At 55.8% G+C, this 24,356-nt stretch overlaps 1 protein-coding gene across 3 annotated transcripts; it reads right to left on the bottom strand.

Moving 5' to 3' along the window:
• Positions 1-1,201: 1,201 nt before the first annotated feature.
• On the bottom strand, positions 1,202-17,563 carry VEGFA (vascular endothelial growth factor A). 3 transcript variants are annotated; one of them, XM_032140459.2, is made up of 8 exons: positions 16,432-17,562; positions 13,368-13,419; positions 10,095-10,291; positions 9,223-9,299; positions 8,841-8,870; positions 6,953-7,024; positions 5,771-5,902; positions 1,202-3,140 (listed from the first exon to the last, which is right to left on the bottom strand). In XM_032140459.2, exons 1-8 carry the CDS (start codon positions 16,495-16,497, stop codon positions 3,119-3,121), a joined length of 648 nt encoding a protein of 215 aa, XP_031996350.1. In that variant the 5' UTR covers positions 16,498-17,562; the 3' UTR covers positions 1,202-3,118. The 3 variants fall into 3 exon arrangements, with proteins under 3 accessions (XP_031996350.1, XP_031996352.1, XP_031996353.1); XM_032140461.2 differs by lacking the exon at positions 6,953-7,024 and having other exon boundaries at positions 16,432-17,561; XM_032140462.2 differs by lacking the exons at positions 5,771-5,902; positions 6,953-7,024 and having other exon boundaries at positions 16,432-17,563.
• Positions 17,564-24,356: the final 6,793 nt, after the last annotated feature.

The raw sequence follows: 24,356 nt of genomic DNA, 5'->3' as shown, positions 1-24,356 counted from the left end.
TTGCCAGGCACCTATGGAAAAGTGTATCTGACTGGGCCGCTCAGTGTTGAAAACCCTTCAGCTGCTGCTCATCCCTGACAGGCCCTAGCCTCTTGGCACGGTGCTGCAGGCTCCCTTGGAGCTAACCCTTGCCTGTGTCTCCAGCCTCCACCCCACCCACCCACTTCCTGCCCCTACCCAAGTGCCACCTTCATGCCTTGCTCACACTATCCCTTCTGCCTGGGATGTCCTCAACCCTTTCACTCCGCCCCCCATTCTGTCTTCAAACCATCCTTTAAGTGGCAGCCTAGAGATAATGTCATAAGACACCACCCCCCAACCACCACCCCCAATACAACTCCCACTCCCAAGCTAGATCAGATGCCCCCAGCACATTTTATGTATTTTTCTGCTCATGGATTTATAGTTTTGTGTCTCCCCACCCACTCACCCTCACCAGATCCTTGAGGGGTGGAATTGTGTCTTATTCCTAGCAGCACAATGACTGGCTCAATATTTATTCAAGCCATATTTATGGTTTGCAAGAATAAATGAGAGGCTAGAGGAAGTGAATTTGGAAGCACTGCTCTTCAGTGCCAAAGACCTGGACAGGTGCCACCTTACCCAGGAGAGCTTATGGCAAGCTGGGGCAGGGAGTCCCATCAGTGGCGACCAGACCTATGGGTCCATCTTCCAGAGGCTCAAGGAACTCCAGGGTATAACTATGTAAAATTAAGTTACACCCTGGGGTCACAGCCCTCCAGCAGCATCCCCCTCCCACTCCCAGCCTGTTGCAGCCAACAAGACCCCCACAGGCAAAAACAGCTCTCCCCTGTCTCCTGGGCAGCAAGCTTGGAGACATGGCCAGTTCTTTCCCCGGCTAAGGGACAGGGGCCTGGATCATCTAATTCCTGAAGGCAGTACTACCAATTGCAAGGGCCCTTGGTTCCTAAGCTGTTTCTCCCCCTCCACCCATTCCCAGAGCTTCCCACCTTCTGTATCAAGACAGGATGGATGGGTTCCCCCAGGACCAGCTCAGCCAAAATGGAAGGACTTTGCCCCCAGCACAACAAGGTGGATCACCCCATATCCTACACATTAGACATACCTTTCCCAGACCCAAGACAAATGCCATGTTCCCCAAAGGAAGAGGGAAAGGGGGCGGGAAGAAGTCTAGAGCAAGGACTCAATGGAGAAGGAGAAACCAAGAGGAGCTTTGAGATCAGAATTAAATTCTTTAATACAAAATGCTTTTTTTTTTTTAAGATATATCTGTATTTCTTTGTCGTTGTTTAAAAATAAATATGTACTACGGAATATCTCGAAAAACTGCACTAGAGACAAAGACGTGATGTTAATATCTTTTCCCCACAATTATTACGGATAAACAGTAGCACCAATAAATAAATGATAACAAATATTAAAATTAAAAAAGGAGAGAGATTTAGTATGTAGAATTCTCTATTTTTTCTTGTTTTGTTTTTACATATAAAAAACAGAATAGCAATGTCTATTTTATCAGAATCACATATATACATAAACATATATATATATATACACACAAATACAAGTTGCCAAATATATATATAGTATGTAGATGTATATTGAAACCTTATTTCAAAGGAATGTGTGCTGGGGAGCCAGGGGATCGGGGAGGGCAGAGCTGAGTGTTAGCAAAATTAAATATCTGTTCAAGATAAGCTAGTGACTGTCACCGATCAGGGGGAGAGAGATTGGAAACATGAATTTTATATACAAAAACCGGTACAAATAAGAGAGCGAGAGAGAGCAAAAGATACATCTCATAAATAGTTGAAATTAAATATTAACCAAGAATACTGAAAAAAACCCTACTCTTTAATTAAATTAACTGTTTTAATTTCTAATTAAAAAGGGATATTAAATAAGTACCGTATATAAAACACTTTCTCTTTTCTCTGCCTCCACAATGGGCACGTGGATCCTGCCCTGTCTCTCTGTGCCTCGGGAAGGGAAGGGAAGGACCAGGGGATGGAGGAAGGTCAACCACTCACACACACACAACCAGGTCTCCTGGGGGGACAGAACTAGTGGTTTCAATGGTGTGAGGACATAGGTCCTTTTAGGCTGCACCCCAGGAAGGGGAGCAGGAAGAAGATGAGGGCGAGTCCCAGGAAGGGGAGCTGTCATGGGCTGCTTCTTCCAACAATGTGTCTCTTCTCTTCGCCGGGACATCTGCCAGCGGCCTCCTGGGCAACTCAGAAGCAGGTGAGAGTAAGTGAAGGCCGCCCAGCCTCCTGAATCTTCCAGGCAGCGCCCCTGGGGGCGAGATGCGCATGCAGCATGTGGAGGGAATCCCCAAAGCACAGCAATGTCCTGAAGCTCCCCAAACTCCTAGTCAGAGCCAGTGTCCTCATCCCTGTACCTGTCATCTGTCTTTCTGTCCGTCTGACCTGGGGTAGAGGCTCAGCGCCAGGGCTGGGTTTGTCGGTGTTCCCAAAAGCGGGTCATATTTGCCCCCATGCCCTGGCCTTGCACATTCCTGGGCAGGGGAGAGGACCCTGGCCCCACCAAGTGGGACAAAAAAAAAGATCATGCCAGCGTCTCTCGTCTCCTCCTCTTCCCTGTCAGGATCTGAGTGGGAACACTCCCCTCCCAACTCAAGTCCACAGCAGTCAAATACATCCAGTGAAGACACCAATAACATTAGCACTGTTAATTTAAAAAAAGAATATATATATTTTATATATATAAAATATAGATATTTATTTTTATATATATATAATATATATATATATAAATGTATGTATGTGGGTGGGTGTGTCTACAGGAATCCCAGAAATAAAACTCTAATCTTCCGGGCTCGGTGATTTAGCAGCAAGAAAAATAAAATGGCGAATCCAATTCCAAGAGGGACCGTGCTGGGTCACCCGCCCGGGAATGCTTCTGCCGGAGTCTCACCCTCCGGACCCAAAGTGCTCTGCGCAGAGTCTCCTCTTCCTTCATTTCAGGTTTCTGGATTAAGGACTGTTCTGTCGATGGTGATGGTGTGGTGGCGGCAGCGTGGTTTCTGTATCGATCGTTCTGTATCGGTCTGGTCTTTCCTGGTGAGAGATCTGGTTCCCGAAACCCTGAGGGAGGCTCCTTCCTCCTGCCCGGCTCACCGCCTCGGCTTGTCACATCTGAGGGAAATGGAAAACAAAGGCTGGGGTTAGGGCCAAGTGAGGAGGCCTGGCGATGGGGCAGGCGGCCTCCCCATTCCTGGGGGCCCCTGGGTCACTGCAGCCTCCGGCACCATAAGAGCAGAGCGGACAGGAAGGTGTGGTCCTGGGGCAGAAAGCCCCAGTGTGAGAACAGCCCCAGCCCCAGCCCTGCCCTCAGGGAGCCCCGGCCTGAGCAGCAGCTCCACTCAGGGGCTCCCAGTCTACCCTCCAGAGCTTGCAATCTACTTGAGACAAGACAAGGACATGGGAACACTTTACAAAGCAACAAATGAACGGATACCAAAGAACAGTCCCCACTTGACATTTTAAGAGCTGATGGGCGACCAGAGCTGGATGAATTTAATCAGAAGAGGCTCCCTGCTGAGGAGGTTTTTCAGTTCAGTCTCTAGGGGCTGGTGTGGGGAAGAGAGTGGGCAGATCATCTGGGAGAACGCCTGAGGCAGAGAGGCTTGGCCGGGTGGCCAACAACAGCAGGGGCCTGCCCTGGGGACAGGAGGCTCCTGAGGGGGTAGCGTAGAGCAGGAGGCCCCAGGAAGGTGAGGGAACATCTCCATTCCCCATGTCCCCTCCCAGTGTGGCTGTAGGCCTCATCTCTCTTGAGCTGCCTGGAGGTTGCAGGCCCAGGTACCAGGTTGTCTTTCCTTTCAAACATGCTGCTTCACTTAGGATGGGGAGAGACAATTCGGTGGCTTCGCTACTCCCGCTGAAGCAAAGGGGGCCTCCAAGAACTTTCTCAGCATGCCCCTGCCCCTGGGTGATTGTGAGGAGGAGGCAGAACAGGCCCTACTCTTCTGGGGAGCCCGGCAATGGGAGTCCTAAGCCTCCAATTTTGGAAACTGATATTCCCAGATACAGCCAGCTTGGGGGTTGGGTAAAGGTATTGGGAGGTTACAGTAACTTCAGTTAGCTCCCAGGTCACTTCACACAAACCCCCATCAGCAGAATAATCACCTCAAAACCCTAAAATGTCAAGTCCCTTATCTTCCCCAAGGACCTCCAGGGAACTGAGGCTCCCTTCATCCAGCCCTGAAGTTAGGCAGAGCCCCCACCCCCAGCACTAATAAACACCCTCTTGGTTTCACACAGGGCCAAGACAGACAGCACCCCACACCAACTACCCAGGCCTGTTTCCCAGCATCCCCTGAGCACCCACAAGCCACAAGAACATTGCTGGGGCAGGGGAGATGCTCCAAGGACTTCCCTAACGCAGCCTCGGGGCGAGCTGGGGGTGCCTTCGCCCTGTCTAGGAAATCCCCACAAAGTCTTGCTTCCCTGAGTGGAGCTTACCCTGACCCCCAGGGCCTCCCCCACTCTGAGCACAGGCCAAGTTGTATAAAGAACACAGGCTAAGGCATTAAAAGATTGCCAGCCACCTGTCCCGGCCCTGTGCTCCTGACCTCACCCCCTGAACTGAGTCACGCATTCACTCACGCACTTGACACTTCCTTGGTCCCCAATATGGACAAGGGACAGAGGTACAGATACCCGGGGCTCACAAAGGTAAGTGAACCAGGCCCGGGCTTACGGAGCTCACAGTCTAATGTCAGGAGAATGGGCACAGACCCCTCCCTCCACGCATCCTGGGGGCACTTGAAAATGTGTGGGCTGCTTGGAGTTGTCACCGTGACTGGTGGAGGATTAAAGGTATCTAGTATTCTCCAATGCTACAGCTCCTTCAGTGTGTAGGCAAAGCTGCCCCGTCCTAAACCAACAGCCAGAGCCCTTGCCTCAGAGAGCCCCAGTCTGAGGCCGGAGACATAGCCCTGTCCTCAGGGAGCCCCAGTCTGAGGGGAAGAGACACAGCCCTATCCTCAGGGAGCCTCAGTCTGAGGGGGGAGGCATAGCCCTGTCCTCACGGAGCCCCAGTCTGAGGGCAGAGACACAGCCCTATCCTCAGGGAGCCTCAGTCTGAGGGGAGAGACACAGCCCTTTCCTCAGGGAGGCCCAGTCTGACGGGGGAGGCATAGCCCTGTCCTCAGGGAGCCCCAGTCGGAGGGGAGAGACACAGCCCTATCCTCAGGGAGCCTCAGTCTGAGTGGGGAGACACAGCCCTTTCCTCAGGGAGGCCCAGTCTGAAGTGGGAGACTCAATCCCTTCCCCCATCAAGAAACACTGAGTGAGTGAGAAGCCCAGCCATGCAGACTTCAAAGGGCCGAGGCAAGCCCCCAGTGAGAGCGTCTGTGCTTTACTGACATTGTCCACACCTGGAATCGGCTTTCAGCCTCTCAGCATTACTACCAGAGGTAGTAATAACATCAGGACCAATAGCCACTATGAGCAGAAGGACCACAGGACACAACACACAGCTTGCGTCCACACCACCACACTAAGCCACACCAGCCTACCACTCAGGCAACCAGGGCAACCTCGGAACAGGCCCCGCCAGGCTGGACCAGTGCCTGCAGCCCACCACAGGGGCCTTAAAAGCAGAGAAGGCAGCAGTCACCAGGCAGGCAGCTAGAAACTGAGCAAGCAGCTGGCCCCTCTCAGGCGCTCTCTCGCTCGCTCGCTCGCTCTCTTTCTCTCTCTCTCTCTCCCCATCTCTGTGTGATGCCCCTCTCTGACTTGCTTGCCCTCTGGGAACCAACCTGCAAGTACGTTCGTTTAACTCAAGCTGCCTCGCCTTGCAACGTGAGTCTGTGTTTTTGCAGGAACATTTACACGTCTGCGGATCTTGTACAAACAAATGCTTTCTCCGCTCTGAGCAAGGCCCACAGGGACTGCAAAAAGGCAAAAGGAAAGACATCTAAGCTAGAGCATCAGCAGAGAGAGAGAAAAAAAATCACCATGCAACACCCCCTAACACGTCCGCAGCTGCACCCCCACCCAGCTGGTCAGCCCCCAGGCCCTGGAAGGATCCGAGCGCTACAGCAAAAGACAGAGAGAGCGGCGGAAAGAGGCAGCACTGGCTAGGACACCTGCCGCAGGAAGAGGCAGGCACAGACGGGCAGAGAGTGCAGGGAGAGGCTGCCATAAGGGGCAGTGCTGTGTCTCTGGGAGACAAGGGTAAGTCTCAGGCCACAGGGACCCAACTGCTGCTGCCCCCATCGGAGCACGCCTTGAGTCTTCACCTGCTGGGGATGGCAATCAGGGGCCATGAGATGGCAGGGGCCACCCTCTCCCTGTGCAAGGCTCATGTCCAGGCCCTTCCACCAAGGTGGGCTAAAGTAGGGTGTGATGGGAGGCTAAGCCCAGAGGCAGTGGAATAGGGGGCTCCCCTCCAGAGGCCCCCACTCCGTGAGGAGCCAGGGCACTTCCACCAGATGAAGGGAGGCCACCACATGGTGTCTGATCCCACCCAAGCTCCTCCTTCAGCCAAGGAGTCATTCAACAAGCTGCCTCCAGTCATTCACAGCCCTTCTTGGGCCATGTCTGCCCTCCCCACCACCCTCAGCTTCCAGACGAGTGCACAAGCCTAGAGCAATGGAAACCAGTTGGGTGAGCAGGCACCCGTGCCAACATGGGCCCGCCACCAGTGCCCAGTGGGTGAGAGAAAATCGGTGCCCAGCCAAGCCAGAGTCCCCTCCCTTAATCCTCCAGGCCAAGTCGGCACCCCCATTAACCCCAACCCTGGACCAGCAATGCCACCACCAAATCTACCCGTTGGTGCCAATTAGTGGAGTGAGAGTGAGAGAGAGACACGGGCCAGGAGGATGAGAGCCAGGGAGGGACGAGGGGAGGGAGGCAGGGTTACAGGGAATGGCAGGCGGAGGTTGGACTGGGGGCCAGGGAGGCTCCAGGGCATTAGACAGCAGCGGGCACCAACGTACACGCTCCAGGACTTATACCGGGATTTCTTGCGCTTTCGTTTTTGCCCCTTTCCCTTTCCTCGAACTGATTTTCTGGAAAATAAAAAAACAGAGACAGAGAGAGAGCAGGGGCGGTGGGGGGAGTAAAAGAAGTAGTAAGGAGGGCAGGGATGGGGGAACGACCAAAGCAAAGCCACGCAGGGCCGCTTCCTGGAGGAAGTGTCAGGAGGCAGGTGGTCTCTGGGGAGGCATGCGCGGGCGCGCACAGGCGTGTCTGCGCAGCAAGCACTCGATGGCTCTTTCTTCTCCTCACGCTGCCCACCCTGGGATGGCAAACCCAGCCCCTGACAAGGCTTTGGTGGGAAACCGAGACTGGGTGGAGGGCACAGGACCCAAAGGTCTCCACACTCACAGTGGCTCCCGGTCCCCAGCAGGGGGCTAAGCCTGAGGGAAGGCTCTTTGCCCAGCAGCCCTGTCCAAGTCTGACCCTGAAGGTCAGGGGGTGATAAAAGGTAGGCCAGACTTTGGGAAGAAGGTCAGAGACCTGCCTGGATGGGGAGCAGGAGTGGGAGGGAGGGCTGTGTGTCAGGCACCTTCTGCCTTCATTTCCAACTGCGACAGAACCTCTGGGAATCCCGGTGTGGGGGAAGCGGCTACCTTGGGAGCTGGCACAGAACCAAGAGCAACACCAGCCTGCACAGCGCGACCTGGACTGAGAGGCAGAGCTGGGTGTCCTGGAGCCCCGGGCAGGCAGCAGGGTGGGGTGGGAGTTAAGGAGGGCTGGGGAGGAGGGGCTTGGGCGGTACTTGGCAGGGAGTTCTCTCCCCAGCCTGTCAAAGCCTGCTACACCATCTCACCAGACACTCTTCCGAGCCCAGGCGAGCCCCCACTCTCCCCGTGGCTGAGCAGTCATTTGGGGAAACAGAAAGAGGGGCAGGCTGTAGCCTGTCCACTTCAAGAGAACCAGCGCTCTCCATGCCTGCCAGGCCCAAGAGAACACACCTCAGAATGTCTGTCACAGGGAAGAGAGGAGGGGGAGAAGGGACCAGAGAGGGCAAGTCTGTCCCCCTTAGGAGAAAGCACCAAAGGGTGGAAGGAAGGTTTCCGCATCCTCTCGCTCTGGAAGCTGGGGGCTGAGGGAAGAGGCAAGGGGTTGAGGCCTGGGGGGAGGCTTCAATGACCCCACAGCACTGGAGACAGACAAGATGGTGTGGGCGAAAGGGCAGGGCACAGGTGCTCTCTCTCAGTCTCTCTTTCCCTGCAAGCTCTTGCCGATGCCAGCTGCCCACGCTGTCTTGAAGGGTTACTGCCGCCAGACCTTGTCCCCCGCCCCATCCTACCCGCCCCTTAACACGGAGCACTCACAAGCCTCTGAAAATGACCAACATTCAACTTTTTCTCCCTGGCCAAGAGGGCTGTGTGTCTGCCGCCTGCTGCCTACAGGAGGGCATGCACTGAGAAACCACCCTCCAGCCGGCCTTGCATCCAACTGCACGATCACAGTAGCCACCAAAAGAGGCCATTTCCTCTGACACACAAAAGCTGGCCTCTCTGCCACCCACTCCCTCTCCCCACTGTGGGTGCCCTAGAGCAAGCCAGTGAGCCAGTGTCCACGGTGCCCCCTGACACACCGAAACAGCAAGTCCTGGCCAGGAATGATCTGGAGACCCGGAAGGCATTGTCCCTTCCAAAGGAAGTGCCAAGCTCCTGGCTATGTTTTCTCACTAGCCCTAGAGCCATCATCCTGGAGTTGGCTCCATCCCATTGTTGCTGCCACCACAAGTCCCCAACAAGACCAAGTCCCTGACCCAGGGAGGCTATGGGAGCCCCCCAACAGATGTAGCCAAGAGCCCCAAACCAAGACAACCGGCCATGGACAGGGAGAAGTGCTAAAGTCAGGGCCACTTACTTTTCTTGTCTTGCTCTATCTTTCTTTGGTCTGCAATGGGTAGGGAGAGAGAAAAGAACAAAACAGAGAAGGGTTAAGATGGTGATGATAATGATAGGGATAATAACAATAATAATCACAGTAAAAACAGCCTTTATTATGGAGCAACACTGTTTTAATCTTTTCATATATAACTTGTTTAATCCTTATAACAATGCTATGAAGTATACTACTATTGTGCCCATTTTACAGATGTAGAAATTGAGGCACACTGAAGTAAAATGCCAAAGGTCACACAGCTGGAAGCTGGACGGGGGCTAAAAAGTACAGCGTGCTTAACCCTGGCACAGATCAGGCACCCTGCAGCCACTTGCTGATCATGAATCCATGACTACATCCTCACCTGCATTCACATTTGTTGTGCTGTAGGAAGCTCATCTCTCCTATGTGCTGGCCTTGGTGAGGTTTGATCCGCATAATCTGGAAGGGAAGGAAGCAGATCACAGAGGTTAGTGACCCAGCCAGCCATACCCAGATGGGACAACCCTGGGGCTCCTGCCACTCAGCACCCAGGGGTTCTGCAGAGCAGGGATGGGTGGTGGAGGCAGGGAGGACCAAGAGCTCTAGCAGGAAAGAGGCTCAGGCCCACCCCAACTCCCCCAACCCTGCTGGCCTCAAGGAGCCCTTGTTCCACTTGAGGCCAAGACATGGCTGCAAGGGTTGGCCAGGCTGGGAATTCAAATCCTAGGTTCTTACCACTCCCCATCCCCTCCCCTTCTTTCATCCTCTCTAGGCTTCACCCTGACTCCTAGTAGATACCCGAAAGCAACCCCCTCCCTGTGTTTCACAGCTCCCTCCCACCCTATCTGGGCTGAGATGTGCCCCATTACCAGGTAACACCAAAAGACTTTTTAAACTCTCCATGGACCAGGTTCATCCAGCTTCCCAAACAGAGCCCCCAAGAAGGGAGGGCCCTCAGGACTCTCTCCAAGAGAGGGAGAGAGGGGCCCCTGACACAGGCATCCATCTGCCCCCTCCTGAGCCCAGGGGGCAACCATCAGGGAGAAGGAGATGGTTGGGGCTTGTTGGGAACCTGGGCTGGGAATGCAAGCATCTTCTCCACGGAAGGCAAGACCCCACCACAGCTCCCCTGTGCAACTCAGGAGCAGGAGCCAGACAAGGCAAGTCTAGCCAGGAAACGACCTGGGACCACCTGTTCCCAAAGTGTTACACCCCTCCCTATGCCCCCCGCCCCCACTTCCCAAAGATGCCCACCTGCATGGTGATGTTGGACTCCTCAGTGGGCACACACTCCAGGCCCTCGTCATTGCAGCAGCCCCCGCATCGCATCAGGGGCACACAGGATGGCTTGAAGATGTACTCGATCTCATCAGGGTACTCCTGGAAGATGTCCACCAGGGTCTCGATTGGATGGCAGTAGCTGCGCTGATAGACATCCATGAACTTCACCACTGCATGAGAGGAGACGACACATGAGCCCGGTGGGCGACACAAAAGATGGCTAGCCCCTCTCTCCACTCAGCTCTGTAAAGCCACTCTTTGGAGCTTCCGAATCAGGCAAGTCCTTCCAAAAATCTAACTTAGGTCCCTCCTGCTGTGTTTGAAGCACTTCCCTAAGCTTTCCACCATCAACACTGGTGAAGGCCTGTTTTCATTCCAGAGATCACACGATGTACTCAAGTTCCAAGGGACATGGCCTGCCACATCTGATCCCGCCACCTCACTGTGACAGCTGAACTGAATCCTGGGCCAACCTCGATGCCAGAGGACAGTTTGAGTATGGGTATACCCCATGGGGATGCGCTAAGCTTTCCCCAAAAGGAGGAAGAGCCAGCTTTGCCAAGCTAGTCTCCAGTTTCCTACGTCCTCCCCACAACCACTACCATAACATCAACCATACCAACAGCTATTTATTGAGCACTTACTACATGCTGGGTACTGTGTACAGTAGTCCACAGCTATCATCTCACACAAGTTTCTCCACATGGTACTATTAGACACTATTGAGATTCCATTTTACAGATGGGGAACAGGAGGCTCAAAGAGGCTAAGTAAGTTGCCCCAAGGCCGCACAGCTAGTAAGTAAAGGAGTCAGAATTAGCTGACATCAAAGTGTTCCCAAGCCTATATTAGGCAAAAACAGAGGAGGCACCTTTCAGAAGGAGGCACCTTTCCCCCCGCCAGTCCTCTTCCCCAGACATGAGCTGAGAAGGTGGTGGGCATCAGCACAGGGGCTGGGCCCTCCTGGAACCCGCAGGTGGCAGTGGGCGGACACGCTGTGCCAGCCCTGCCAGCCACTGATAACCCCGCCCAAGAGGGCAAACTGCTTGCATCATGGAAAAAACGGTGCTGCCACTGTAGCCACGAAACATTTCTAGAAGCTGATCTGAAGGGAGACCGGGGTAGAGACAGTTTCCCAGGCTGGCCGCGAAGCCTGGGGTGCGCTGGAGCATGAAGGGGTAATTCTGGGCCACAGGGGTGGGGCCCTTGAGAATAAATAAATGCAGGACTCTGGCATGACTACTCCAAATTGTGGCCCAGCCTGCCACGCCTATCGCACCCCACCACCACTACCACATAGCAATCCTGTCCCTGAAATAGGTTCCCTACACAGAGGGAAGAAATAACGCCTGGCCAGTGAGGAGGCTCAGGCTCTGGCCATGAGTTGCTATGACCTTGGGCCAGTCCCTCCCCTCTCTAGGCCTCCAACTCTGCTCAACTGTGTAAGTGGGTTGGGCTGATCTCTAAAGATGCTGAAACAGGCTGAAAAGGTGGTGTTTTGGTTCCATTTCCAGCCCTGGGAACAAGTGCTCTTTTTTCAGCCTGGGTAATATGAAGTTTCGAACTTCACCAAAGCATCTTAAGTGTATGCCTCGTGGACTTCCACCCCAGCTCCCAACCCCCACCCCCCAGAGACCACAGCTGAGCCTCCCCCTCACTCCTCCCTCCAAGGTCTGCTTTCCAGAAGAATAAAGGACAACGAGGGGGGCTATGTACACAACAGGTCGATTGGGAAGAAGGTGGGGAGAAGGCCACAGGTGTGAAAACAGAAAGAACAGTGGGGAAACAGGCCAGTCCACTGCCTCCTGTGAGGTCTCTACCTCTTTTATCCAGACCACCAACGGGCACAGAATCCTTCTCTACCCACGAAGGGTTACAGCAAAGCATCATCAAAAAGAGTGAACGAGACCAGAAGTCTGAAAAGGTCATTTTTTAAAGCCAAGTCGATAGGGAAGAAGATGACTAATCAAGAAGTTTTGAACTGCCCCTTCATCACGATTGGGACAGAGGAGGGCCAGGCTTGTGGCCCAGGAGGGGATAGCAGGAAGGTCTGACCTGGGCAAGGGGTTGGTAACTGAGGGTAAAAAGACCTGGGGTAGGAATTCCCCCAAAAAGCTTCCCCTTGGAATGAATCCCCAAGTCCCATGGGAAGTGGAGGGGGGGATCCTCACCTGCATCCTTCATTAGGCAGTCGCCCCTCCAAGGAGGACTGGCCTCCACTGCCTGGGAGAGCACACACATACACTCCAACAACCAGGCTTTCGTGGTTTTCCTTATTTATCGCAGACAACCTTTTCTCCAGCAAACAAAGACCATTTGTCCTGCCTCTCCCAGACCAGAGACCACTGGGAAGCTGGAAGGGGTAAGTGGCGCACTGGAAGCAAGGGGCCAGTCAGTGGCTGAGAAGCCAGGTCCTAGGCCAAGGAAGGGGCTCCTGGGGTGGGGAAGGAGGAGGCAGAACAGGCTGGGCATCACCACTGCTGGCCACTACCCAGCCACGCCAGATTTAGGTCAGGGAAACTCGCGGGAAGGAAGACCCCAGGGCCTTCCCTCCCCAGAGGTGGAGAGCACAGGCCACAGTCAGTGGTGGGGAGAGCCAGGGTGTCCCCAGAGAAATGGGAGGATCCAAACCACAACGGAACAAAAGGCAGGCGGACTCGGGGTTGGGCAGGGGGGCGGGGCGCCTGGGAGCTACAGCCAGCCCTCTGCTGGCCTGGGAGGGAAGTTCACAGCACCCGAACATAGTCAAGTGGGGTTTTCTCCACCCCCAAAGGAATGCAAACCAGGGAAGGGAGGGGAGATCCCATTAGGCTGAGCCCTCTGTACCTGCAGCTCACACAGGAAGGGTCACAGTTCCCACAAGTGGGACATGTCTATATAGGAAATGACACTAGATGTCCACCCTCCCCCGGGAGCTAGGGGAGACAAGGGACACTTCCCCCAACATCTAGGATCCCTGAACACTGTCTTCCTGCTCTGTGCACACGACTCCTTCTCCGAATAAAATTTTACTGGAAAGAGCAGAAGAAAAAGGCAACAAGTCCTACTCCTAGCAGAGACCTCAACAGCGGAGAGTCCTCACGAAACTGAGGGTGAACCTCATGGTGTCCAGCTCTTTCTTTCTTGATCCTTATATTCCTGTGCCCCTTCCCCTTCCTCCCCACAGGTCTGAAGAAAAAGGAATTAGGCCATCCACCCATCCCCTGAGAGGACAGGGAACCCCATCCAAGAGCCAGGGAAACTCACCTTCATGATGATTCTGCCCTCCTCCTTCTGCCATGGGTGCAGCCTGGGACCACTGAGGACAGAAAGAGAGCAAGGCATGGGCATGGGCAGGGGCTGGGGTGCACAGGCCCAGCCACCCAGCCCCTCCTCCCTCCTCACTTCCCTCCCACCAACAGCCTCTGGCTTCTCCAAGTCTTCTGAGTCGAACAGGACACAACCGGGGGTCCCCACGGGCACAGAATATGCCCACCACTCCTGGACTGCTATGGTTATGAACCCAAGGAAGTTAAAGACTAACCAGATGTTGGGGGCTGGGGAGCTCGAAATGCAGGAGGAAAACCCCAGAACGCTTCACTGTCGAGGTCCCCTGTACCTTCCCCACACTTCCCTCTCCCTGCTCTCACTATCCCCCTGATTCCCTGGTCCAAAGCCATGGTAAGTATTAAGGTCAAATAGGAGGACAAATTTGGACTGGGGCAGGAAGGAAGGACTGGGGGCAAGAAAAACAACGTGGTGACCTTCTCCTGCTGACATGACAAATACCAGGGTGAGCTGGTGTTGGAGACGGAGGGGGGTGCTGAGGACCGAAGGGCGCCAACCACCCTCCCCCATCCAAGCTCTTCTGGTCCTTAGGAATAACCCAGCATGCCCACAGGTTGCTTTGAGGGTAAAAACCCAGGAGACCGTGGGGGAGAACCCCCTTCTCTTCTCTACACAAATCTCTCCAGAGCCTCAATAGATTTCCAAAGCCTCACCTCTCTCCCACTCCCACCTGTTCCCTGGTTTCTTCTCCCTCCCAGGGTGAGGAGGTGCCAAGCCCCTCTCACCTGGGCACCTTCAAATGCCACCAGGGACCAGGGAAGGCTTTTATGCCTTGGCACTGCCCAGCCCCTAGGGGGCCCCCTGCACCACCTTAGGCCTGAGGCCTCCCCTAACCCTCCCCACCCGCACCAGATCATTCCTCCCCTCGCCAGAAGCTGTGAAGGTCAACACGCCAAGACATGCGGACCTGACAGCACCCAAAAGGAAAGGCTTCTGCCAGCCCTTCCTGAGGGTCTCCAGCTCTCACCAACTCCCCTCCCGCCCAGCACTCGCAGAGTAGAGGGGCACTCTAGCCTACGGAACACCAGACCCTGCTAGGGGGGAGTCCCACTGTCCATCTTTCTTTCCCTCTCCTTCCCACACACCCCAAATGCACCCCACTCAGGTCCCCCAGCCCTGCTCCCAGAGACAGCCAAGGTCACAGGAAGCCCCTCTCAAGAGAAAGCAACAGTTCCCAGGCTTCCAGCTGGACAGCTTACCACTGCGGCTCCTCCAGGGACCCCCTAGATTCTGCACCTCAGCCCCTCACCCATTCCCATGACACCCCCTGCCTTCCCCCTGACAATATTCGCCCTGGACCCTCCACTCCTCCTGGGCCCCAAGGAGGAAAGGGGACGGAAATTTCATACCCCTTCCAAGGCCAGGGGGGCACAGGAGGGGCGGTTCTAGGCAGGCAGGGACCAGGTGTCCTTCTCTGGGGGCCTCTGAAGGTCACACTGTGGCCAGGCAGCCACTCCTCCCCCTCCTCCCTACTTGGGGGCCTGTAGCCAAGGCCTTTGTGCCAGGGTCTGAGGAACTTGTGGTGTTAGCAGCGACCCCTGTCCATGGCTTTTCTCTCGCCTCCTCTCCAAGGGAATTCTGGCTGAGGGAAGGCATCAGGGAGGAGCGGAAAGAGACCCTTCAGAGTCCCTTTCAGACGCAAGTCGGGTGGGCAAGTTTGGAGTTCCAAAAAAACACCTGCTCCAGCGCTGCCTTTCACCAGGACAAAGTGTGTGCAAGGCTGGCAGGAGCTCCTTTCCAGGGTTCACAGGTTTCCCGTGTCACAGCAAATTTCAAGCCATTTCTCCAAAAGGGCAAAGTGAGGCAATGACTCTCTTCAAATCCTCCCTTGACCCACCCCCACGAGAGCTAAAGCACAGCTCACTCGGAACTGTTGGGGAGGGGAGGGACGCACACTGTCACCAAGTCGGGACTTTCGGTGGAATGTGACAAAGCGCCCGGTGGGCTCCCGCGCCACGACTTCTGACAGTGATCACCCTTTCCCTAGACTCTGGGGCCAGAAAGGGGTTAGATGGATCTTCTCCGCAGAGAGAAATGAAAATAAAAGGGGTGACAGGGGCTTCTCTCCACGCTAAAGAGGAAATGGGTAAAGAGAAGGGGCGTCAGGAAATTCCTCCTAGCACTGGGCAGAGGTAGGGTCTGGAGACAGTAGGAAGGGATAGGGATGGTTCTCCGGATCCCCGGGCTGGGGCTACCTCGAGAGGTCACCTTCCCGCGGAGGGCTGGCGGGGGGAGGGGTGCCGCTCGCCACTCTGGGCTCCCCATTCGGGCAGCCGAGGCTCCGGGAACACGCGGCCGGCCAGGCCCGGGCTGATGTAATCGGCTCCGCGCCGCGCGCACCCGGCCGGGCGGGGGAGGGCGGGCACCGAGCGGGACGCGAGCGGGGACGGGCGGGGTTGGCGCGGCGCAGGTGGCCCAGCAGGGAGGGGGGGTTCCCGCAGCAATCCACCCCAAAACTTTTCCCAAACTCGCGGCGAGGGCCGAAGAGACCGAGTGGCAGTGACAGCAAGCCCCGTCTCCCTCCTGCGCCCTGCCCCCTCCACGCTCTCTGCCCTCCCGCGGTCCAAGGTCCGAGCACCCCCCTGCCCACTGGTCTCTGGCTCCCGCCCCCGCTGCTCAGACTTCCAGTTCGTCCGGGACCAGCGGCCGGGAGCAAACTTCAGCCGGCAGCGGCAACGCAAGCCCAGCCCCCTCGGCCTCCTCCTCCGGCTCCCGCCCTCGGCTGGTCGGCCCAGATCGTACGTGCGGTGACTCCGGTGGGTGGGCAGGGCCCGCGTGGGCGGTGAGCCTTTCTCCGGGTACCCTCCCACCTAGCGCGCGCCCCCTCCCCCTGCACCTAAGACGACAGAGGGCGACGCCGCACGCCTGGTGCCCATGGACCCGCGTGGGGCACGAAGCCCCCACGCGCGCGCTCGCACGCACGTCCCCAGCCGGGAGAGGCGCTCGCAGCGGCCCGCGGCGCCAGCCGGGCACGACCGCTTACCTTGGCATGGTGGAGGTAGAGCAGCAAGGCAAGGCTCCAATGCACCCAAGACAGCAGAAAGTTCATGGTTTCGGAGGCCCGACCGGGGCCGGCGCGGCTCGCGCTCCCTCTGCGGCTCGGGCTGTGGGGCGGCCCGCTCTCCTCGGCGCCTCGGCGAGCTACTCTTCCTCCCCGGGCCGAGGCCCGGGCCAGGGCCTGGGGCGCGCGCGCGGCTGGAGCACTGTCTGCGCACACCGCCGCCTCACCCGTCCATGAGCCCGGCTTCCGAGCGCCGAGTCGCCACCGCGGCCCCCTCTCCTCTTCCTTCTCTTCTTCCTCCTCCCCCTCCTCCGGCTGCGGCTCCTCCCGGCCCGAGCTAGCACTTCTCGCGGCTCCGCTCGGCTCGGCTTCCCCCGCGCGGACCACGGCTCCTCCGAAGCGAGAACAGCCCAGAAGTTGGACGAAAAGTTTCAGTGCGACGCCGCGAGCCCCGACCCCCTCCACCCCGCCTCCGGGCGCGGGCTCCGGCCCCTGCCCGCGGCTCGCCGCCGCGTCCACTGTCGGCCGCCGGCCGGGGAGGAGGTGGGCGCTGGGGCTGGGGGCGGTGTCTGTCTGTCTGTCCGTCAGCGCGACTGGTCAGCTGCGGGATCCCAAGGGGGAGGGCTCACGCCGCGCTCCGGCGGTCACCCCCAAAAGCAGGTCACTCACTTTGCCCCTGTCCCTCTCGCTGCTCGCACGCCCGCGCGCTCTCTCTGACCCCGTCTCTCTCTTCCTCGACTTCTCTCTGGAGCTCTTGCTACCTCTTTCCTCTTTCTGCTGGTTTCCAAAATCCACAGTGATTTGGGGAAGTAGAGCAATCTCCCCAAGCCGTCGGCCCGATTCAAGTGGGGAATGGCAAACAAAAATAAATTAAAACGGGAAACAATACAGTTTTTAAAAAAATGTTTAAGAAAAAAGAAGAGGGATAAAACCCGGATCAATGAATATCAAATTCCAGCACGGAGCGCCCTGGCCGGTGAGTCCGCTGACCGGTCCACCTAACCGCTGCGCCTCCCGACAGAGCGCTGGTGCTAGCCCCCAGCGCCACGACCTCCGAGCTACCCGGCTGCCCCAAGCCTCCGCGATCCTCCCCGCTACCAGCCGACTTTAAAAAAGGGGGGGGCCTGGCTCCGCCCCGCCGGGACCCCGCCCCCGGCCCGCCCCGGGGGGCGGGGACAGGCGAGCCTCAGCCCCTCCACACGCGGCTCGGGCCCGGGCTCTGCGGACGCCCAGTGAAGCCTGGCCCGCAGCCCGCCGCAATGAAGGGGAAACTCGACCCCCACCAAGGTTCACAGCCTGAAAATTACCCATCCGCCCCCGGAAACTCTGTCCAGAGACACGCGCCCGCGGGGCATTGGCGAGGAGGGAGCAGGAAAGTGAGGTTACGTGCGGACAGGGCCTGAGAGCCGTTCCCTCTTTGCTAGGAATATTGAAGGGGGCAGGGGAAGGCGGAGAGCCGGACAGGGACGGGTGGGGAGAGGGACACACAGATCTATTGGAATCCTGGAGTGACCCCTGGCCTTCTCCCCGCTCCAACGCCCTCAACCCCTACACGCACACGCACACACTCACTCACCCACACAGACACACACGTCCTCACTCTCGAAGACGCTGCTCGCACCATTCACCCAGCTTCCCTGTGGTGGCCGAGCGCCCCCTAGTGACTGCCGTCTGCACACCCCGGCTCTGGCTGAAGAGGGAACGGGCTTTGGAAAGGGGGTGGGGGGAGTTTGCTCCTGAACCCCCTATTTCTGACCTCCCAAACAGCTACATATTTGGGACTGGAGTTGCTTCATGTACAGAGAGCCCAGGGCTGGGCACAGGGGACACAATGTGCCCCTCTGACAATGTGCCATCTGGAGCCCTCATCTGGCCTGCAGACATCAAAGTGAGCGGCAGCCAACAGGCTGGAGTGACTGGGGTCCTTTGGGAAGTGTCCAGGGATGCTTCCCTGGGGAGAAGAATTTGGCACCAAGTTTGTGGAGCTGAGAACGGGAAGCTGTGTGGTTCCGGGGTTAGTCAGTGACCGGGAGGGAAGAGGACCTGTCGGGGCCCACGTATGCACTGTGGAGTCTGGCAAAACCCAAAGGGGGAGGCAGCTGGGCAGACAGAGGCCCTTGTTCCTGCTGCCCCCCCAAACCCAGATGTTGCCAGGGAACTGAGGCCAGGGGGCTGGTGGGGGCGGGTGGAGGCCAGGGCCTGCGTGATGATTCAAACCTACCCGCCAGCACTAAGGAACGTCTGTAGGCCAGCTGCCCAGAGCTCCCACCAGGCCAGGGGCCAAGGCTTCTATCAGCCCAAGCCCAGACTCATAGCTCATCTTCTGAACAGAAATGGGGGTTTCTTCTCAGCTCCCCTATTCCCTCAGGATCCCTTGGCTACTTCTCCAGGCTCATAGCTTCTCCCCTATCCTTCCCCCAGTCCCCTCCCTTACCTCCAAGCCCCCTTTTCCTCCAACTCTCCACATCTTCCCTAAGTGCTCCCGAAGGCCCCCATCCCATTCTTGCATATAGGAAAAATTCCTGGCTGGGTTCTGACCTGGCTATTTCCAGGCTGCCCCAGGGAACAAAGTTGGGGCTCTGATGCCTGTGGGAAGAGTGGGACCAGTCAGTCTGATTATCCACCCAGATCTTGCCAGGGTCTGGCCTACAGCTGGCATAGCCTCTGTGGAGGCATGGACTGAGAATGGGAATGCAGCAGTTTCCCTCAATTTAACCAAAATGCTCCAAGGAGCTTACCCAGTCAGCCCCATCTGCTGTGGTTTGGTGGAGGTGCTAGGTTACCTCCCCAGGACCCCCAGTTCCATCGGTGTGGTGTCCTAAGGCCCTTATGAGGAGAAAGGCTGGCTCCCACCCACCCCAACCATCCCTTTCCATCATTCGTGCACTAGTCCTGTCTCCACCACTTGGCAGGCTCCCCAGCAGCAGGGACAAGGTCTTTGTACAGTTAGTAAATGTTTATTTCCTGGCTCAGGGCCCCCTCCCAGGCAGGCCTCGTCACCTGGGCTCCATGCTCTAGGCTGATGAATGGGATATGGAAGGGAAGCCACTAACTTTCCTTCTTGTGTGCCTCTAGCACCCCAGGAGCACAAGCTGTAGGCACCTTGGGGCAGGATGGAGGCTCTGAGCCCTAAGGGCTCATTCTGGCCCCCTCCCTTGCATCCCTTCTCAACTCAGCCTTCTTCAGCCCCTAAAAGAGCCAACAGACCTGAAAGAGCAGGTCTTAGTAAAAAACAAATAAACAAACAAATCTGAAGCTAAAAGGCGGCTGGAGGGGTTCCAAGGAGGGATAGCCATCACCTGTCACACCATGGCCCCAGGCACCCCCACGCCCATAAGCCAACTGTCCTCCATGGTGGTACCCAGCAAGGTGTGTTACGCCAACCTGTTTGTGTTTCCCTCTGTGGGCTTTGCCCAGGGATCCAGGGGAGTGAGGGCACAGAATTCCTTTTATATAAGGCTAGGATTACAACCTGGCTTAGGGCTTTTTGAGCTACCTTCATTAGGGCGAGAAAGTATGGCCCACCTCCCCCCTTCATTTTGGAGATATAACCTGGCTGTGACCTGGAGGGGTTAACTCTGGATCCCATGCCCCAGTATGTTGTCACCGGCATTTACAACAATGTACTCTTATGGACTCAGCCAATGCCCACATTGTCACCAAATTAAAAGCTCAAGTCACCTAGTCACCTGAGCCTTCAAAAAAGGGGAAAAAGCACAAAACAACAAACACAAGACCACATGTATCTCTGTGGCACCTTCCCTTCCATGGGCTTAGCCCCTTGAACAAACTTGATTTCACTTATCCTCACCTCCCTCCCCAGGCTGCTGCAGGGAAGGGGGTGTCAGAGCAGACTGTCTCCCCAAGGAATCCTCCAAAGGCCCAGAGAGGGCACAAAGAGGCCCAGGGTCTCCTAGCAGATTGGGGAAAGGGGCAGTGAAGCAGAGAGCAGTCCACACAGAGGTCACGCTGGCTCCCATTTGAGGGGCAAACTCGGCCCCGCTTGGAGGGCCTCCCCTTGGGAGCGCAGTGGCCACTCCCCACAGCCTGTGGCTCTGAAGGCAGTTCAGAAGGAGCCAAAGAGGAAGGGGAAGGTGTTCCAGGTGAGGGGGAAGGGGAGAAAGGGGTGGGGGTGGAGAAGAGTGTGAAAGGCAGCCAGGTGCCAGCGGCGGCCCCAGACAAAGAAAGTAGTGATTGGGCCAAGGCACAATAGTTGTACTTTGTCCTGATGTCCTGTCACCTCCAATATTCAGGGAAACTCTCGCCTGTGTGGGTGTGGGTGGTTAATCTAGAAGCCGGTGGATGAAGGGACAAAATCTCTCCTGAGATTGGAAAGAAGGTGAGGAGAGGGTCACTGGGTCTTGCCGTTTTCCACACATTTCTCCAAGTGGTTTCACTGCAATGGAAGGAGGTCTTGTCCTTCACTCCATCCCCTGACCCCCAGGTGACTAGCAGGACACTGATCTGCAGGAAGGGCAGGATACAAATCTGGTGAATTGAAGGAGAGAGAATTGGGTTGGTTCCCCTCAATTCCCTGACCCTGACTGTGGGTCAATCTCTCTCTCTCTCTCTCTCTGTCTCCCCCCACCACCCCCCCTGCCAGGTCTTTGCAACAAAGCATTAAAAAGACAGAGAAAGCAAAGAAAAGGGCCTCTTTCATCCAGTGCCAATGTCCTAGCCCCATGTGGATCTGGAGGTTTGACTTGAGGTGATAATAAGTAATGATGGCCAATTGATAAAAAGCTTGGAGCAGAGGAAGCCAAGGAGGATAACTCTCCCAAGAGGACCCAGTCAGGAAAGGGGGAAGGAACGGGGAAGAGGACCCAGCTGGAGAGAGGGCAGGGCAGAGTCACTGTCTGGGGAAGCTCACCTGCCCACACCACCCCTAGGCCCATCAGCCTCTGCCTCTCCTTCATGGGCCCCAGTCTAATCCCCTGACACTAAACTGTCCCTGCTGAATTGCATCTCCCCAACAGCCCCAGGCATGCCCACCTTCCGACTCTCCAATCTCTGCTATTCCTCCAAGTCTGACCCCAAAACATGCCCATTTCTGCCCCTGTTCACATCCTCCACGCCTACCCTGTCTTGGAGGGAGTCCCTCTGCTGGGAAGAAGGTGTGGCATGTGGTGGCAACTAAGGTCCCAAAGTTGTATCTGCCCTTTTGACCTGGGCCTTGCCTGAGAGCTGAGCTAAGCTCCAATTTGTGAATATTTGTAGGGACTACCAGGCACCAGGCTCCATGCTGATTTTACAGGAGGTACAGGGACATCTAGGTAGGACAGTGGAAAGTACAGGGACTTTGGATTCAAATGGACCCAAGTCGCATTCCTGGCTCTGCCACTAACTGTGTGGCCTTAGGCAGGTTATTCAACCTCTCTGAGCCACAGCTCCCCTCATCAAAAATAGAAGTAAAAATCCCTGCCTTAGAGAGTTGCTGCACATAGACAGATGTGCACACAGCTGCCCCAGAAAGCAAGATGAGAAAGAGGCCCTGGGGGAGGCACAAGTGTTGTGAAGGTATGGAAGCAAAGAGCCAGACTGGCTAGAATGGGCATCTGGAAGGGCTTCCTGCAGGAGGTGGCTTGGGACATGTATTCCACAAGCAATTATTAAACTCAGCTTGTGATCTCTGCTTTGTGTTGGACCCTGGGACTACAACAATGTCAGTGGGGGCTTCCTGTCTGGAGGTAAACCAAAGAGTAAACCAAAACTGGGAATTCTCTGAGGAGCACTTAATTGCTGGGAGTAGGGGAAGGCTTCCTGGAGGAGATGATACTTGAGTTGGGTCTTTTTTTTTTTTTTTTTCTGAGACAGGGTCTCACTCTGTTGCCCAGACTGGAGTGCAGTGGTGCCATCTCGGCTCACTGCAACCTCTGCCTCCCAGGTTCAAGCAATTCTCCTGCCTCAGCCTCCGGAGTAGCTGGGACTGCAGGTGCCTGCCACCACACGTGGCTAATTTTTGTATTTTTAGTAGAGATGGTGTTTCACCATGTTGCCCAGGCTGGTCTCGAACTTCTGACCTCAAGTGATCTGCCCACCTCTGCCTCCCAGAGTGCTGGGATTCCAGGCGTGAGCCACCGTGCCTGGCCTTGAGTTGGGTCTTGATGAAAGAGCAGGAGTTTAGCAAACCAAGTGGACTGTGCAGAGAGAACAAGCAAGGGAAGGTAGCCTGGAAGGTTCTCATGGCTCACAGTGAGCCCTCCCAGTACTCCTCTGAGTGATAGACTTTGAGGCTAGGCAGGGCAGGGGATTAGGGCGTCTTCAGAAACATTCCCAGCCAAAGCCCATAGAGACAATGCTGTTCCCTCAGGGGGTGAGCTCCACACTGCCTTCCCCGCCCCCCGGGGACAGTTTGTCTCTGTCAGAGAATTTAAACAAGCCAGCACTAGAGGTAGGTCCAGCTCACACATGGAACACCACTGTTGCTTGCCCCAGGAGTGAGGGAAGGAGAGCAGAGGACACCAGCCTGTGACAAGCACAGGGCCACTCAGCTGGGCCAAGGCATAAAGCAGAAAGATATATTTCCTCCCTTCATTACCTGGTACCCAGAGCCCTCCTGTCTACCTGTCACAGGCATGTGGCGACTTGGAAACAGCACTGGGCAAAAAATTCCTGAGTCTGGCTGGGTGTGGTGGCTCACGTCTGTAATCTCAGCACTTTGGGAGGCCAAGATGGGCAGATCACCTGAGGTCAGGAGTTCAAGACCAGCCTGGCCAACATGGTGAAACCCTGTCTCTACTAAAAATACAAAAGTTAGCCAGGCGTGGTTGTGCGTGCCTATAGTACCAACTACTGGGGAGGCTGAGGCAGGAGAATCACTTAAACCCAGGAGGCAAGTAAGCCGAGATGGCGCCACTGCACTCCAGCCTGGGTGACAAAGCGAGACTCCGTATAAAAAAAAAAAAAAAAATTTCCAGAGTCTGTTGCTGTGTGGCCTTGGCCGAGTCAGCTCCCCTTGCTGGACCTCAGGCTTCTCCTGGGTAAAGCATGAGGTTCCACTCCCTAAGCTCTGAGGCTCTGTGAGCCTGTAACATCTCCCTCAAACACTCCAAATGAGATGACTGATACCAAATGTCACATCTTCCAGGGCCTGTGTGTTTCAAAAGCCTCTTGGAGAGGGCAGTGCTTAACTCAAACAAATCTAGCACTAATGGTGAAATCTGGGGCTCAGCACCAAGTGATGGAAGGGAGAAGCAGTTCTCATGAACCCCTCAAATCCCAGCAGGTAGGGAACCGCTTCCTCTGTTACCTGAGATGCCAGACCGCTGTCCTTTCAGGAAAGACACCAGCCTGATGAACCCTCACTGTGAAAAGCCTCAGCCACCCACCCACTCCCCTTGCTCCACCCCACCACCCCCATAGCGAGTAATGGAAAAAGCCAGACAGGCTGGGGTTGATCTTGGTTCAACACTTCCAAGCTTTAAGACTTGGACAATTCACTTATCTGTCTGAGCCTCAGTTTCCTCATCTGTAAAATGAGGTTCATGGTTCTTACCTCCCAGGGTTGTAGGGAAATATGTGGAAACAGCAAACATCAGCTAAGCTCCTTGCCCAGAGTAAGTGTCATATAAATGTTTTTCCCTTCCCTGTCTCCTGTTCCTACCACCATTCGTGAACAAACTCTTAGAGAATGCAAACCCACTGTCATCTGGCTAAAGTAAAACAGAAACAAATAGGGAAATGGGTTTGCCCCACCCCTGGTTAAAAAAAAAAAAAAAGAAAAGCAAGAAATCACATAATGCATGCCAAAGATGACTAGGGGTGGGGGGATCTGTTGGCTTGGTTCCTGCTTTAGTCTTTCTTTGAAGCAACTATGTAACTAGGTTGTCATTGAGCTGACTGCAATGTGAGTTCCTTCGGGGAAGTCCCAGGAAAAAAAAGAGGCAGGGACCCAAGGCGCCCCCTAC

Source organism: Hylobates moloch, unplaced genomic scaffold (genome assembly GCF_009828535.3).
Source record: "Hylobates moloch isolate HMO894 unplaced genomic scaffold, HMol_V3 SCAFFOLD_20, whole genome shotgun sequence".
Lineage (NCBI taxonomy): Eukaryota > Metazoa > Chordata > Mammalia > Primates > Hylobatidae > Hylobates > Hylobates moloch.
The sequence above is the reverse complement of the archived record's forward strand: the minus strand, read 5'-3'. Positions and strand labels throughout refer to the sequence as shown.

Excerpts from the sequence above, each read along its gene's own strand:
- VEGFA (XM_032140459.2), bottom strand. The coding sequence starts at position 16,497 with ATGAACTTTCTGCTGTCTTGGGTGCATTGGAGCCTTGCCTTGCTGCTC. Across the intron at positions 13,420-16,431 it reads TCTACCTCCACCATGCCAAG|TGGTCCCAGGCTGCACCCAT; the intron begins GTAAGCGGTCGT and ends TTCTGTCCTCAG. Across the intron at positions 7,025-8,840 it reads GATAGAGCAAGACAAGAAAA|AAAATCAGTTCGAGGAAAGG; the intron begins GTAAGTGGCCCT and ends TTTATTTTCCAG.